Consider the following 12,519-nt stretch of genomic DNA (forward strand, 5'->3'; position numbering starts at 1 on the left):
TAGGATGTTACATGTATAATGAAAAGTAGAGTTACAAATTGCAAGCACTTTCCTTATTCAATAACTGGCAAATTTAACGATCAATTATTCATTATTTGGAAAAAAACAACATTAAACCTATTCTTATTTTGCTTATTTAAAAAAAATGCCAATCGATGCCTATTGATGAATCAGTTAAATTTCACATGTTTGATTAAATTCTTAATGACCAACTAATTGATCATTGAATAACTATTATCATCCCTGATAAAATGCATCAAAAATTCTCCGACATTAGCCTCAATCCAAATTTGTAATGTTATTTTTTTTTTTTAGTTTTTTCACAGTTTCCTGAAGCTGGGTTGATTTGAGTGTGGTTATCCGTGATCCATATCACATCAGAGATCAGAAAGACTTTATTCATCCCCAGGGTGAAATTATACTTCATTCCAGTTGCTCTTAGCATTCATAGAGAATTATGGCAAGTAGAAATAAGTATATAAAAAAGGTATATGAAATATACTTAGGCTGCTCTAATATACTGAAATAGAATTTAATTTAATTTAAATTATATAATTATGATTTAAAACTTTGAAATTATGTATTTAAGTTTTATTTGTTCTGAATTCACCTCTGAAATCAAAACGTGCCATTTCTTAATTTGCAACTTGTAAAGCTGGAATTGAATATATTGTTTTCTAATTTTCACAAATTCAGATAAAAAAATTCAAGTTTCAAATGAAAAATTAATTGCAAACTGTGAAAATGTCATATTATAATTTTAAAAGAGTGAAATAAGAGCAAATAACTTAAGACACATGGTTTTTAGGGTAAAATATTTCAGGGCTATTCATTCAGTGGTTTTTAAATTTCAATAGAAAGTAGATCATTGAGTGGATGTTAAAATTAAAATATTTCTGTCTCAAATGTCTATCCATACACAATGAAATAAGAAAATAAATCACTGTATGAGAAAAAATATCAGTATGAAGTGTGCGCGTGCCCGTGGTAATCCGGTGGGAGGAGCTTCGGACAGAGAGGAGAGTTTAGTGCACTACAATAATAAACACTGAAATAAGGGGCTCTGGGAGAGCTGCACGCGGAGGGATCTGTGTCAAACTCTGCCTTTTTTTTTTTAGCCTTTTCTAGATTTCTGCCCACTCCAGCTTTCATGGAAGTCTTACAGTTTGCGCCATTTGAGGTTTAAAGGGTAAAACAGCCAAAACACGGTTACTCTCGCCCTCTCGAGCTCGAGCTGCTCGGCCGTGTTCCGGTTGACTAACCGAGCTAAAAGCCCAGTGAGTCGTAAAGTGGCGCGAATGTGGCGGTGAACATTTGACAGGGACTTGCCTTTCAGCAGGAGGATGTCTGACCAAACTCTGGAGTATTTCTTGTGTCGGGGGGACATACGGATGAGAGACGCTGCCGAGGTCAGATGGTCGCACGCAGCGAACAGCGCGAGCCGGCTGACTGACGCTCTCTCAGGTGCGGTAAAGATCTTTATGACGCCACAGCGAGCTCTCGTGGCAAACATTTGTGCCATTACCCGAAAAATTCTAATATTTTAGTATGATAACAGTATTATACTGTATTATTATACTATTATAGTATAATAGTACCTGTGGTATTAGTGGTAATTATTTGTCTGGCACACGGAAAAAAATGCTGTTTCTGTGGTGAAACTACATGTGTTACTGAAGAACAAAAAACGCCTTAAAACCTGTGTCAAACCAACTCTTGTGCTCACAAATAAACTGCTTGCAGGGGCTTTCTATGATTTTAGGAAATTGGAGTCTTACCCCGATCCTACGGGCCCATCATAATATATATAAAAAAAAAAAAAAAAAAACAAATACACTTTTATACTATCTCAGTTACCTTTAAACATTTTTTTAACTTTCAAAACTAAAAAACATTTTTTTACTTTCTAGATTAATTAAAGATTTTGATGAGAAAAGTATATGTAGTTGTAGTAGTTTTTTGAACACTTAATAGCAGTTTCACTCAAATGAAAACAACACAACAATCATATTTAAATCATTTACACAAGGACAGTATCCAAAAAAGAAAAGACAGTAAATAAATAAATAGCCATCGCATTAATACTAAAATAAACCCATCTCACCCCCTTTGTCAAAAAAAACAAAACTAAACAGAAACAGAAAAAATACTATGACATTAGGCCAACATTGTCAGTACTTTTCACGCATCTTCAGTGCTGTCTTTGAGAAAGGTACAAGGGCACATGACACCTGGAGGGTAGCTGTTAGAAATAAATATTAAGTACAGAATGGTATATTATTTTTTTAGACCTAATCTTATTGATATATATATATATATCAGGGTCTATTTATGGAAATTCAGGGCTTAAGCCTCTGACACTCAGGTTTAACAACTACATGGTGTATATTTCCCCAAGATGTAGCAGGATTTAAGGACAAATTTTAATTTTGTTTTCAAAGGTAAAAGAAGTTGGGTTCCGCACACTGTCCTGTACTTTCAAAAAAAACAATTTTATTAAATACTCAGTACAAAGTTTCAGTCCAATGGACCTTCATCAGGTAAACAGTCAGACACAGTCAATACAAGCAAATATATAGGAGACACTTCCTTGTAGGCAGCCAGTCAAGGAGTAGAAAAATCACAGTCCCACAGGTTGTTTTCATTCAGTTAATCAGGACTGCATGACCTCAGTAGTGTGAGGTCAGGATGATCTATCAGTCAGTGTCACACTAATGACAAGTGAATACATTAATCAAGTAGATAACCAGTGTCACATAAGTAATCTATAAATAAATTTTATCAATCAAATAATCAACAAATCAATGAGTATCACTTTTGTTTTATATAATATAAATAGATAAAATTATTGGGGGCACTGAAGACCATGTGAACATCATCCAACAAAAAGCGGGGAGGGGATGATGATAATAAAAGTACCATATAAATCTTCCACACAAGGCTTCGTTACCTGGGTAAATAAAAACAAAAATCATTAGTGGATAAATAAGTAGATCAACAGATAGTTATCACACTTTGTAATTTAGACATCGAAAGAAAAAATAACCATACATAATAAACAGATACTCGAATATAGCATCAAATACAAAAAAATCTGCATGATAAGAAAATGACATTTGAAAAAGCTTAAATACCTGGACAGTAGAAACAACATCTGTACATCAAGTAATCAAAGGGGACTCAAATAGACCTATATACTAAAGACATCTTAATCAAGAAATAGGCCTATTTCAGATTATATAATAATCAAAAGTAGATTTATGTAAATACATCTAATAATCAAAAAATAGATCTTCTGTGAGTATATCTAGTGATAATAGAGAGCAATGTAAAATATCTAATAATCATCAATGGGCTGAAGTAAATCCAACTATTGATCAGGAACACTCAGAAGTACTGACTATTCCTCATCACAACATTACATTAAGTAACAGTTCAGCATTAAGGCCTTTTGGAGACAATGTCTGTAAGGTAACGATCCTAAAAGGTTCCCGTGTCTTAAGTAATAGCTCATGGTCACCACCACATGGTGGTTTTTTAACCCTCTCAATACCACAGAAGCGTAAAGAGGAAATGTCATGTTTCTGTTCATGAAAGTGCACAGCGACAGAATAATCATGGTCGTTTCTGCGTATTGTACTCTTGTGTTCAGTGATGCATTGTTTCAGTTTCCTGGTGGTTTTACCAACATACGATAAACCACAAGGGCAGTGCAGCATGTAAACACCATGAGCTGAGAGCAGGTAATCACACTGTTAATAGGAAACCGTTTGCCTATGTGTGGATGACTAAAGTGGGTAATTTTTGAGGGAGGTGCCGCATCAGTAATTTCCATTAGGAAGGAGGGTTAGAAGCGTTTGAGTGGGTTGTGTTGGTCTATCAGAAAAACTTGCATGCAAAGTGTTAGGAAATAACACCGTTAACAGCTAACACTGCTGAACAGTTTTGACAGCAACTTAAAGTTCACTATGGACTACAGTCGAGAAAAAGTGCACTTCTTAGAAATGTGGGTTGAGAAAAATACTGTCAAAATGTAAAATGACCAATAAATCTACCTTGCACCTTCCAGCAGGGCCCATTACACTGCAGCTGTGTGGAACTGAGATGAAACTACTCAATTCATCTAGTAATGGACTGTTTTGAAAACTGATTGATCATTATTGAGTTATCCAATTTGATCTTAAATCGTTGGGTTTTTGATTGGTCTGACAAAAAAAGACATTATAAGACATCACCTTGGGCTCTGGAAATCTGAACATTTTTGTATTTTATTGATCAAACAAAGCTGAATGAAGAAAGTAATCTGCAGATTAAGTAGGCTAGTCAGAGTGTGGATGTCTATCAGAGTTATGAGCACTCACTCAAATACAGATATATGGCTTATTAAATCTCAGATGCTTTGGTAGTTTTATTTAATTCTCACAAAATGATGTTATCCCAAATATACAGCATTACAGTCACAGTGAGCTAAAACAACCAAGAAAGAAAAGTCACAGAACATCACTCAGTTGAAACGCATTCATCTCTCAATTGTGTTTTATGGACATTTTCAAAATATCACTCGAGTATTGTGCATATCTGTGATGGAAACCCGCCTACTGACCATTTATTTTTTTCACCCTTAGGTCCCACTCATATGATTGAGGCCGACATAATAATACGAGGTGGTGACCCCAAAGAGCCAATCATGGCTCATCCCCCTGACACTGACAGTGACATCACACTGAGGGAGTGGCTGGAGGGAGTGAAGGCGTACAACAAGGGAATAAAACTGGACTTTAAAAGGCGAGACACTTCTGATCTTCCTTCTTTGTGATGTGTGGTGGTGTGTGATGCTAACTCTGTGGTGTACGCTCCACACAGCCTGGAGGCGGTGTCTCCATCCGTCGCTCTGCTGGACGAGGTGCTGGCCGAGCCCAGCCGTCCTGTGTGGATCAATGCAGATATCCTCTGTGGTCCTGGGGGGCAGGCCAGACCTCTGGAGCCCCAGGCCTTCCTCTCTGCGGTGACAGCTCTCCCCACTCACACTGTGCTGTCTCTGGGCTGGACCACAGGATGGACTGCTGGGACAGACAACGCAGGTGAAGACACATCAGTAACACTTGCTGTGTTTATGTGGAGGCCTAAATTCAGTTCATTATAGAAGAACACCCCAGTCAGAGTATTGGAGAGTACAGAGTACTGTTCTTGTATGTGTATTTGTACTTCTTTCTCATGTAAACATCTTTCAACATTTTGTATTCTTTGTCTTATATTTTTCTTTTTGCATTTCACGTAAAGCATCTTTAAGTGCTTAGAAAAGCACATATAGGTCCTATCAAATATTTTTTTTTTTTAAGAGAGAAGAGGTTATGAATTCATGAAATTAGAGCTAGAATTGCCACCTCTTTGGTTGCAACACTGAAGTTGGCTTTAAATACCAAAATCGAATCAGTTCATCCTTGAGTCCAACTGGACAGTAGTGCCAAATTTTTAAGGAATTCCCTGAAGAGGTTCTTGAGATATCACTTCAGTGTAAATGAAATGGACTCAAGGTCAAAGTGACCTTTACCTTCGATCATCAAATTCTAATCAGTTCATGGTTAAGTTGAAGTGGAAGCTAGTGCCAAATTTTAGGAAATTCCCTCAAGGCAATGAGATCATATATTCACAAGAATGAGACAGACAAGGTTGCTTGGACTTTTGAACTTTTGAGCTATGACTATAAAATTATCATCAGTTCATTTTTAAGTCCAAGTGGACGTTTGTGCCCCATTTGAATAAATTCCCTGAAGGTGTTTTAGAGATATCATGTCGATGAGAATCAGATGGATGCACAGTCACAGTGACCTTGTCTTTTGAACTTTGACCACCCAAATCTAATCAGTTCATCCTTAAATCCAAGAGGATGTTCATGCCAAATCTTTTTAAAAATCCCTCAAGGCATTCCTGAGATATCACGTTCACAAGAATGGGACAGACAGATGGACGGACAATATGAAAACATGCTTTCAGACACAGCTGTTGCAGACACGCAGAAAAAAAACAGCTCATTTCCTGTTAGGGGGAAACTTCATATTGATTTGTTTGATTTGAATACTTTTCAGGTTACAGCTGGGACATGGTGCATGCGATGGAGGACACATGTAGAGACCTTAAACATCCGGTCACCTTCCCAGTGCGTGCAGCTCTCCTGGCCCAGTCCTTCTCTCAGCTCTCGTGGTTGCTGCAGCAGTCAGACAGGTGATTATATCACACAGACGCCAGCCAGTCACATCAGCATGACTTTATCTGTGTGTCGTTATCTGTGTGTCGGCACATGACCCATCCTGTTAGGACGCTGTGTTAAGGTACCATATGTCACTTTTCACATGGATTAACTCTTTCAAACCCTCTTTAAATTAAAGACACAAGAAAATTACCTGAAAAATACCAAAAATAGAAAGGAATACAAACAACAAAATTACCTGTAAAAAAAAAAAAATAATAATAAAACATTCTTACAATAATTATTTTTAGAGCTTTATTTTTTTCTGGAATTTACCCCTACTTTCAAACAATTATTTTCTAATAATTCTCCCTCTTCCCCTTTTTATACCTTTTACAAATTTTTGCATTTTGTGACACATTTCTTACTAAATTGCTGAGTGACACATGAGCAGATCTTTCAAAAACATGGAGTGAAAGGCAGAGGTTTGAATGCTTGTGAAAGGCATCTGAATGGAGCACAAGAAAACTGATGTCGATCCAGGTTTCAAAGGGTTAAAGCAGAGAACAAGTGACGTGAACACAATTCTGCGAGTGTCAGTCTTTTCTCAGTCAGTGGTAGCTGTCGCTGCTCCTGCCACAAGCTGTCAGAGGTAGATGGCTTCCTGAATAAGTAAATAAATCAATCGTTTTTTGCAAAGACGTGGTATGTAAACACCTTTGAGCTGTTGATTGAATGTTTCTGCTTTGCTGTGGGGTCCACAGGTACACTCTTACAGTGTGGACTGGACAGAAGGATGAGTTCACACTTCAGGACCTGCTGCCCTACAGAAAAGAGTTTGACATCAGTCGGATCTACTATGACCTGCCGGACTCTCAAAGGAAAGAGCTCAGTATGACATTGTGACGTCTGCCAGCACACACTGACTGACTGACAGCGGGCACAATGAAAAGAGAGTGACCTGGACTCAGCCAAAGCTTTCCTGTGGTCTGCCATGGACTACAGGGTCCCTGCGGATCCTTAAAAAGTCCTAAAAGCCATTGAATTCATTAATCTAAAAAAAAAGACCGTAAATGGTAAGAAATTGACTTATATTATTTTCTCAAGAGTCTTAAATATGCTCAGACGTGTTTTCTGACATTGTGTCGTAAAATCTCAAAATAATTAGGGACTTTAAAAAAAAAAAAATCCTTAAATAATATAATAAACTCCTTTTCTTAAACTTGTCATAATAGGAATCCAAGCAATGGAATCTCACATGTGGACTGAGGAACACAATATATATACAATATTTCCCATGTCTGGTAAAAATATAAACCTTTATGATAACATAATGTTTTATTTCCTTCCATGTGTTCCATTTCAGAAATGTGTTGTTTTTCCTAACATTCAACGTAGATTATAAAAAAAGTCATGTTATATGTTACAATAAATATTTTTTGGCAAAATAATAAATTGTCTGTGTTTAATTTTGGTTATTCAGAATTGGTCTTAAACTTAATTCCAAGTGGCATTAAAAAGTTTTAAATCTACCTTGCCTACCTAATACAATGCATGTCTTTATGCTTGGATGGCTGTGGGATCAAAAATTGAAGTTTGAATGGAATTCAATTGAGCATTTTTTTTTCACTCAAAAGTCTGAATGTAACAGTTTTGTTTACACAGATTGTTGGAGCTAAACTGCAAATTCCAAGATTAAACAAAAATACATTCTTGTCAAAATGTTTGCCATATGCATGAACACAGCTAAAATGAACAAAAAATGAAGAATGAAAAGCGTGTAAAATGTGTCAAACACTCCCTGAGGGTTGAATGACGTACCTGTTCTCCTCTCTGAAGGTCCGGATTATAGCAGCTCACATTCAGCTGCACTCTTTGCCCAGCTTCCCTCTGACGTCCCACTGACAAGGACATGAGCAGCATGAGTTACATAAATCTCATGCGACCTCCTCTCCTCCGTCCTCCTCCTCTATCTTCAGGTCTTTGTGGATCCATTATTTCAAAACAGGTGAACTGACCTATGACCCTTCTCTCTATCTGGCTCTGGCTGACTGTCAGTGTTTCCACCCCATTCAATCGTGTGTTGAATGGATTCTGACTGCCAGTGCTTTTTGAAATGTGAACAGCTTTTTTTTTTAGATATACTGGTAAAAGACTTCTGGATTTGGTGCTAAAGGGAATGGTGGATTACAGCCTTGAAAACTGTCAAAATACTTTTGGGTACCAGGGAAGAATGATTTGTATAATGTAATGTCATTTATTTATTTCATTTTATTTTCATTTATTTCAAGTTATTTCCTTTTTTATATGCTTTGTTTTCTGAGCCTGCTTAAAACTGCATCACTGTAAACTGTAACTGTAATACATGTTGTATTTTATGTATTATGAATGTAGGTGAGACATTCAGTTTGCGTGGCCAGTGTGTTTCCTGTACAGTTTCATTGTTTGATTCGTCTATATGTGTGTTGAAGGTTAAAAAGTATAATGAAAATATTGAGGGGAAATTATTTTTTTTTAAATGAGCACATGCCACTGGTGAACAGTAACAAAGTACATTTACTTCAGTTCTGTACTTAAGTACAATTTTTGAGTATTTGTACTTTACTTGAGTATTATTATTTTAGGAAACTAATTTCTTTGACTCCACTACATTTATATGAAGGCTCTTGTTTACTTGTTACATTTTGCTTTGAAGTCAGTGGATGATTTTATTTTGGGATTTTTAGTTAAACTTTGAAACCTGAGCAAAATGGCTTGATTTCTATCAAAAACATAGAAACAAGTTATAATTACAGGTTAAAAAAAAAGACTTGAAATGTTGCAAAAACAAACAAAAATAAAAAAAAGAAAAAGGGCAAAAAACAAAAATAAAGATAATATTATTAACTTAAAATAATGTCTCATTTTCTCTTTCTGTCTATATGTGTTAAAGTTTAAGGTCATTTTCTTGTGAGCTCCTCCTTTTTAGCAATGATTTTAATAGAAATCAAACCAGTTTGCTTACCTTTTTTGTATTATTAACTTAAAATAATGTCTCATTTTCTCTTTCTGTCTATATGTGTTAAAGTTTAAGGTCATTTTCTTGTGAGCTCCTCCTTTTTAGCAATGATTTTAATAGAAATCAAACCAGTTTGCTTAAGTTTCAAAGCTTGAAATGCATATTAAAGGTGTCTGAAGGCAGCACAAGAAAAGTGATGTTGTTCCAGGTTTCAAAGGGTTAAAAGCCAAACAGGTGCCTTTGAACATTCTGCCATTTACACACATACACACTGCCTTGGCTCATCTTAGCTCAAAACCAACAGTGATTTTCAGTTGATTGTAAGTTACACATCCTGTTAGTCGCTTAAACATTTGGTACATAGTTTGAGTAGACAAACACTGAAGGTTAAATATAACACTTAAGTGTAACCAATGGCAACTCTGAAAATGCTTTAGATTTTTAAGGATGCAGTTTTACAAATTGGCAGTAAAATGTTTTTCTCTGGTAACACAGAGGGGACAAGACAAACTGGACAAAACTCTAAATGCTGGGGGGCTTTTTTTCCTTCAGTGTGCAGTTTTATTCCAACAGTATACAGTACACTCCATGGATATATGATTTTTGTTTTCGTAAAGAATATATATGATCATCTTTAATAAATCGTCATTCTAGCATGATGAAAATTAGCTAATGAAATCATTTTAATGCATATTTAGCACATACAGTCACTGTTAAAATGCTCAAAATTTAATTCCCACACATCAAGCTGGCGTTTCTTGATCTGTATTTCACACTGCACTGTGCTTTCTTAGATATGACATCATGTTCAAAGATGACAAGAGAGATGACTGTGTATCATCAGTTCATTCAATTCCATCTGGAAAACTCAGAAATAAGTACGAATTTTGTTTGTTTTTCTGTAGAAACCAAATACTGAAAAAAAGTTGTGCATTTACTCATTATCTGCTTTAAAGTAAAAATCAAATAAACAAGGAAACAAAAACAAAATAAGTCAAATTTACATTGTTCTTAATTTTTTATTTTTCTCTCATTTTCCATGCGTCGCGCATGCGCAGCTAAAAGACTGATGCTCAAAGTTTAGGACAACTCCATCCGCTGACACAGGAAACGAGATGATGTTAAAATCTCTGGAAACAAGTAAGACCTGGTGTTAAGAATGTTTAGGTCAGACCATGTAGCATTTCTGGAAAAATGCCAGACATATTTTAAAATTTTTGTTAGGTAATATTGATGAAAAGTTTCCCATGTAACTTAAGTTTGACTCTTTTGTATGTTTCATTACACAGAGCTCAAGCCACCCTTATGGCTGGTGTGACAATATCAAATTCTGACATGAGAAGTCTAACACAGTACATCGACACAGGCTCAGAATTCCTGAAATGTATTACCAGTAAGTTTTACAAGGGCACATGAACTGGCATCAGCGATGGCATCATAGGTATAGCACAGAACTGTGTGATACTGATAAGAGCACATGCATTTTTCTCTAGATACATGCAATATTTTATCCTAGTGGCCAAAAGTTTCTTCGAAGTTGGCAAGCTGTTTTATCTGCTCACTCTGCATCGAGTGGCGTCTCCACAGCATTTTCTTGGCTTTTAGATCCCTAGGAAAAACAGGAGCACAGGGTAGAATTGGCTTTGATCCTGTGAGAACACCATTCAGTGTCTTGCTGCTTCCACTCAATGGGTAGGAAGAGCTAGAGCTGACGCCAATATCTGGTATAGGAGCATGGGGATTCAAAGGAGGGAGGTATCCAGGGCGAGTGTGGGCGATGTGATCCAGAAGAAGGGCCCCTGAGCCTCTTCGCTCCAGCCCGGCAGCACTTCGTCTCTGGACAGTACTCTCCAAGGACTCCCTGGATCCTGACAGAGTGGAGGATCTGCTGTTGACCAGCTTGTGCTTTTCAGGTCCCACTCCAGCTCCACCCCAGTTCTTGGAGCTATTGTCTCGGCTGCCAAACTGCGGTAACTGAGAGTCAGAACTGTAGTGGTCAATGCCAATGTTTCGCCGACGGACCACGTTTTGCAGACTGGAAACATTCAATTGTCTGAGACAGTCTTCATCCACACGGCTGGATTCGTGGGGAAAGGGGAAACTGTCTTGATGCAAGTTTGGGTGTGAAGTAAAATGCAGCGAACTTGCAGCGCTGTCATATGACATCTTCCTACCAAAGCCTCTTTTTCCACCTCCTCCCCTTTTCTCATTTCCTGACATGTTCTCCAGTGCTTTCAGAAGCCCTGATGCATCTTTGACATCCATGCTATGGTGGCGTGAAAGGGCAGGAGGTCTTCCGTGGAATCCTAGGCCATTGACTCTGAAGGACAACTCCTCCTCAGGTAGAATTTCTGCTGGCTCTTCTGTCAGAGACGACGTCTGGCTCTGCTGGAGCAGCAGGGAGGGACTTTTGGACCACTGCTCTGAGTGTATCCTTTGGAGATTAAGCCGCTTATCCACACCAGGAATATGCAAAGGACTAGGATGTTGAATCGGAGAGCCTGGTCGAGATGTGACGAGGCCAGGCCCTGACCCTAAACACTGGGCTTCCCTTAAGCCAAGATGGGGGCTACTGGGTTGGGAAGAAGCACTTGCTGTGAAGCCCTGTGAAGGAGTTCGTAGTGGCATCTCATAATATGGAGACAAGTAACAAGATGCTGGGGTGTAATGCATGCGCTCCTCGAGGTCTGGAGGCGGAGGGACATTGAGATATTGCTTTGTCATCTGATGGCCAGACGGCAGTTTGTTGGTCGTGATGATGATAACCTCCTTACCCTTTGCTTTGCAGGCATCCAGGAGGACCCCAAGGACACTTCTGTTACCTGAATTGACTGCATAAACCAATGCTGATAGGCCTGCACGATCTTCCAGAGTTGGATCAGCTCCATGACTCAGCAAGAGAGACAGAATTTCAGCTCCAGCTTGTTCAAGACATGCATGCATCAGAGCGGTTTTCCCAGTCTTATCTTGGATGTTTGGATCAGCACCATTTCCCAGAAGATACCTATTGGGAATAAAGATTATTTTTACTACACCAGAAAAGTCCTCAAGAGTCCTTAAGCAAGTAATTTTCAACAAACCACATGCGTTAAAGAATCAATACATGTATCCTGACAGAACATACCGAACCATCTTGTGTTTGGGTACACTCTGTGAATCTGTATGTCGTGTCTTGCAAGCCACCATAAGTGGTGTCTCCCCCTGTTCATTACTCTCATTTATGTAGGCCCCTCCTTCCAAGAGCAGCCGAGTCAGACGCAGACGACACAAATACACAGCCTTCAGCAGAGAATTGCCATCTGTCCGAACCTCTGTTGACTCGCCCATTGTGATA

General features: G+C 37.9%; 2 protein-coding genes across 2 annotated transcripts; one reads left to right on the top strand and one right to left on the bottom strand.

Moving 5' to 3' along the window:
• Nucleotides 1–589: 589 nt before the first annotated feature.
• On the top strand, nucleotides 590–7,575 carry fam151b (family with sequence similarity 151 member B). Its single transcript, XM_042488664.1, has 5 exons — nucleotides 590–1,464; nucleotides 4,626–4,785; nucleotides 4,864–5,081; nucleotides 6,087–6,222; nucleotides 6,952–7,575. Exons 1-5 carry the CDS (start codon nucleotides 1,344–1,346, stop codon nucleotides 7,091–7,093), a joined length of 777 nt encoding a protein of 258 aa, XP_042344598.1. The 5' UTR covers nucleotides 590–1,343; the 3' UTR covers nucleotides 7,094–7,575.
• Nucleotides 7,576–10,697: 3,122 nt separating this feature from the next.
• ankrd34bb (ankyrin repeat domain 34Bb) lies at nucleotides 10,698–12,519 on the bottom strand. The gene is made up of 2 exons (XM_042488946.1): nucleotides 12,310–12,519; nucleotides 10,698–12,189 (listed from the first exon to the last, which is right to left on the bottom strand). Exons 1-2 carry the CDS (start codon nucleotides 12,510–12,512, stop codon nucleotides 10,698–10,700), a joined length of 1,695 nt encoding a protein of 564 aa, XP_042344880.1. The 5' UTR covers nucleotides 12,513–12,519.

Source organism: Plectropomus leopardus, chromosome 6, assembly GCF_008729295.1.
Source record: "Plectropomus leopardus isolate mb chromosome 6, YSFRI_Pleo_2.0, whole genome shotgun sequence".
NCBI lineage: Eukaryota > Metazoa > Chordata > Actinopteri > Perciformes > Serranidae > Plectropomus > Plectropomus leopardus.

Excerpts from the sequence above, each read along its gene's own strand:
- fam151b (XM_042488664.1), top strand. The coding sequence starts at position 1,344 with ATGTCTGACCAAACTCTGGAGTATTTCTTGTGTCGGGGGGACATACGG. Across the intron at positions 1,465-4,625 it reads GCTGACTGACGCTCTCTCAG|GTCCCACTCATATGATTGAG; the intron begins GTGCGGTAAAGA and ends TTTCACCCTTAG. Across the intron at positions 5,082-6,086 it reads TGCTGGGACAGACAACGCAG|GTTACAGCTGGGACATGGTG; the intron begins GTGAAGACACAT and ends AATACTTTTCAG.
- ankrd34bb (XM_042488946.1), bottom strand. The coding sequence starts at position 12,512 with ATGGGCGAGTCAACAGAGGTTCGGACAGATGGCAATTCTCTGCTGAAG. Across the intron at positions 12,190-12,309 it reads CCCAAACACAAGATGGTTCG|GTATCTTCTGGGAAATGGTG; the intron begins GTATGTTCTGTC and ends TATTCCCAATAG.